Here is a 2,856-nt window from a genome sequence, read left to right as displayed (position 1 = left end):
AACGCCTAGCTGAGGACGTCTTAATGGCTGCCGCTTCGGCAAAGGCTCTGGAGCATATACCAGAGCCTGACGCCTGCGACATTGAGAGGGAGGTCACCTGGTTCCGCCTAGAAGCCATGACGCAAGTCTGTGACGTGGCCATGCCCCGGATCCGGGCCCTCCCGCAGAGGAAGGCGGTGTACTGGTGGTCGCCAGAAATCGCGCAGTTGCGCGCGGATTGCGTAAGAAAGCGACACCAGTACACCAGATGCCGTCGCAGGCGTCACACGGAGGCCGAAGCGGCCCGCTGTATGCTGTGTACAGAGAGGCGAAGAAGCAGCTACAGCGCGCCTTCAAAAGGGCCAAAGATAAGGCCTGGGCAGAGCTCCTGGAGACTCTCAGTGAGGATCCATGGGGGCGCCCCTATCTGATCGTCAGGAAAAAGCTGCGGTCAGGGAGCCCCAATTACGGAGTCTCCACCCCCAGGTCCTGGAGGACGTTGTGTCCGCCCTCTTCCCCCACGTCGGGGGCGGGCGTGCCTTCGGGACAACTGGTCCACAACGTACCGTGAACCGACGATCTGGGGGTAACGGAAGAGGAACTGGCCAGGGCAATCCATAGGCTTCGGGCAAAGAACACAGCCCCGGGGCCCGACGGTATCCCTGGCCGAGCCTGGGTCTTGGCCCTTGGCGTCCTCGGGGACCGCCTGAGGGGGCTATTCACGGCCTGCCTCAGAGCGGGGCAATTTCCCTCCCAATGGAAGGAGGCGGGACTCGTCCTCCTACGGAAGGAAGGGCGTCCCCCGGAATCACCCTCCGCGTACTGCCCGATATGCTTGTTGGACGAGGCGGGCAAGCTCTTTAAGCGAGTGCTCGCGGCCCGCCTCAATTGGCACTATCGACAGCTGGTCCGGACTTGGGCCGACTGCCAGTTCGGATTCCGAGAAGGCCGTTCGACGATTGACGCCATCAAGTGCGTCAAGGCCTTCTCGGATGAGACTGTCTCCCGGGTGGAGTGGCGTTGGCCGTCTCGTTGGACATTGCCAACACCTTCAACTCCTTACCCTGGGAGTGTACAGGGCGAGCGCTCGAATATCACCGAGTGTCGCCCTATATGCAGGAGGTTATACGGGCCTACCTGCGCGACAGGGCCGTTACATATCGGGCACGGTACGGGGTACCGATGCGGAGGGAAGTACGCTGTGGGTTTCCACAGGGGTCGGTTCTTGGCCCCATTTTGTGGAACCTCGGATACAACAGCGTACTTCGGGGCGCTCTCCTCCCGGGCCTAAAGTTAGTGTGTTACGCTGACGATACGCTCGACATGGCCCGGGGGGGATGATTGGGAAGACACGTGCCGCCTCGCAGGAATAGGGGTACAACACGTCGTCGGCAGGATTCGCGCCATGGGGCTGACGGTGGTCCTCAATAAGACCGAGGCTGTATACTTCAAGCAGCCTTGGCACAGGCCACCACCTCAGCTCCACATAGTCATCGAAGGAGTCCGTATCGAGGTACAGCCCAGCATCAAGTACCTGGGTTTGCACCTAGATTGCCAATGGGTATTTGAGGAGCACTTCCTTCGCATGGCCCCCCGCATCAAGGCAGCAGTTAAGGCTCTTTCGGGAGCCTGCTGCCGAACTTTGGGAGGCCGAGGGACGGAGTGCACCGCCTATATATGGGGGTGGTAGGATCCATGATCCTATATGGAGCCCCCGTGTGGTCCGAACAGTTATCGGCCAGCCGCAAAAGCCTCGCAGTAGTGCGAGGCCTGCAAAGACGGCTGGCCATAAGGATCACGCGGGGGTATAAAACCACTCCCGCAGAGGCGGCGCTAGCGGTGTCAGGATCAATTCCATGGGAATTGCAGGCGGAGGCGTACGCGATGTACGAGTGGCGTACCAACCTCCGCCGCGAAGGAGAAATCCTGACACCGCGTACGAAGGAAGTGGCTAGGACCCAGTTCCGGCAGCTCGCTATCGAAAAATGGAAGGAGAGGCTGGCACATGTCAGTGCCGGCCTCAGAGCCGTCGGAGCCATCCGCCCAGTGCTAGAAGACTGGATGGATCGGCGGCCTAAGGGACTCCCGTTCAGGACGGTGCAGGTACTCACCGGGCATGGTTGTTTCGGTGAGTACCTGCATGAGAAGGCAATGCGCGAGCCGACGACGTGTTGTCACCATTGTGCGGAGGTCCGAGACACGGCGTAGCATACCCTAGAGCATTGCTCTGCATGGGATGAGCTGCGCCGTGATCTGCGGAATATTGTGGGCGATGACCTGTCGCTCCCCATCATCGTCGCCAAGACGGTGGAGAACGAAGATGCCTGGGACGCCATGGTCTCCTTATGCGAGAACGTCATTTCGCAGAAGGAGGCCGCGGAGAGGGTCAGGGAAGACGATCCCGATGCTGACCCAATCCGCAGGAGGAGGGGGGTGCACGGCGGCGCGCTTACGACCGCCAAGGCCTGTAGCACCTCTAGCAGGAAAGCCTAATCCCACCTCCTCCAGTGGCGGGCCGGGGGACGCAACAACATTGTCCCTCGGCTAGAGGCCGTGGAGGTCTTTCGCGCCTGGAGAACGCGGAAGCTCCCCCCGCGACACCAAGCCCTTTCCCGGAAGGATGGACAGGGTGACCCGGTCTCACCGTCAATTTTTCTGTAGGGGGGTGGGGTGCCAACGCACCCTGCCCCGCCCCTCACAGAGGGACCCTCCCCCATCTACAAACGGGGGGGGATCGTAGCACGACCAGGGGAGGTCGCGGACGCGTGCACGATCGATCTCGTTGCCCCCCCCCGAGTACGTGCGAGGTGGTCACTATGGAGTTTTAGTGGGTAGTCGGGACATTTTAATTCCCGGAGTCCCACATAACCCCCCCTT

General features: G+C 61.1%; 1 protein-coding gene across 1 annotated transcript; it reads left to right on the top strand.

Moving 5' to 3' along the window:
- The first annotated feature begins 1,384 nt into the window (after positions 1 to 1,384).
- LOC112637680 lies at positions 1,385 to 2,472 on the top strand. The gene is made up of 3 exons (XM_025407889.1): positions 1,385 to 1,540; positions 1,711 to 2,107; positions 2,198 to 2,472. Exons 1-3 carry the CDS (start codon positions 1,385 to 1,387, stop codon positions 2,470 to 2,472), a joined length of 828 nt encoding a protein of 275 aa, XP_025263674.1.
- Positions 2,473 to 2,856: the final 384 nt, after the last annotated feature.

The sequence above is a fragment of the Camponotus floridanus genome, unplaced genomic scaffold (genome assembly GCF_003227725.1).
Source record: "Camponotus floridanus strain SB8 unplaced genomic scaffold, Cflo_v7.5 scaffold192, whole genome shotgun sequence".
Lineage (NCBI taxonomy): Eukaryota > Metazoa > Arthropoda > Insecta > Hymenoptera > Formicidae > Camponotus > Camponotus floridanus.
Note: the sequence above shows the minus strand (reverse complement) of the source record. Positions and strands in the feature narration are given on the sequence as shown.

Bases quoted from the DNA above. Each gene is read 5' to 3' on its own strand.
- LOC112637680 (XM_025407889.1), top strand. From the start codon at position 1,385: ATGGGGCTGACGGTGGTCCTCAATAAGACCGAGGCTGTATACTTCAAG. The intron at 1,541-1,710 runs GTATTTGAGGAG...TGGTCCGAACAG, and splicing joins TGCACCTAGATTGCCAATGG to TTATCGGCCAGCCGCAAAAG. The intron at 2,108-2,197 runs GTGAGTACCTGC...AGCATACCCTAG, and splicing joins CACCGGGCATGGTTGTTTCG to AGCATTGCTCTGCATGGGAT.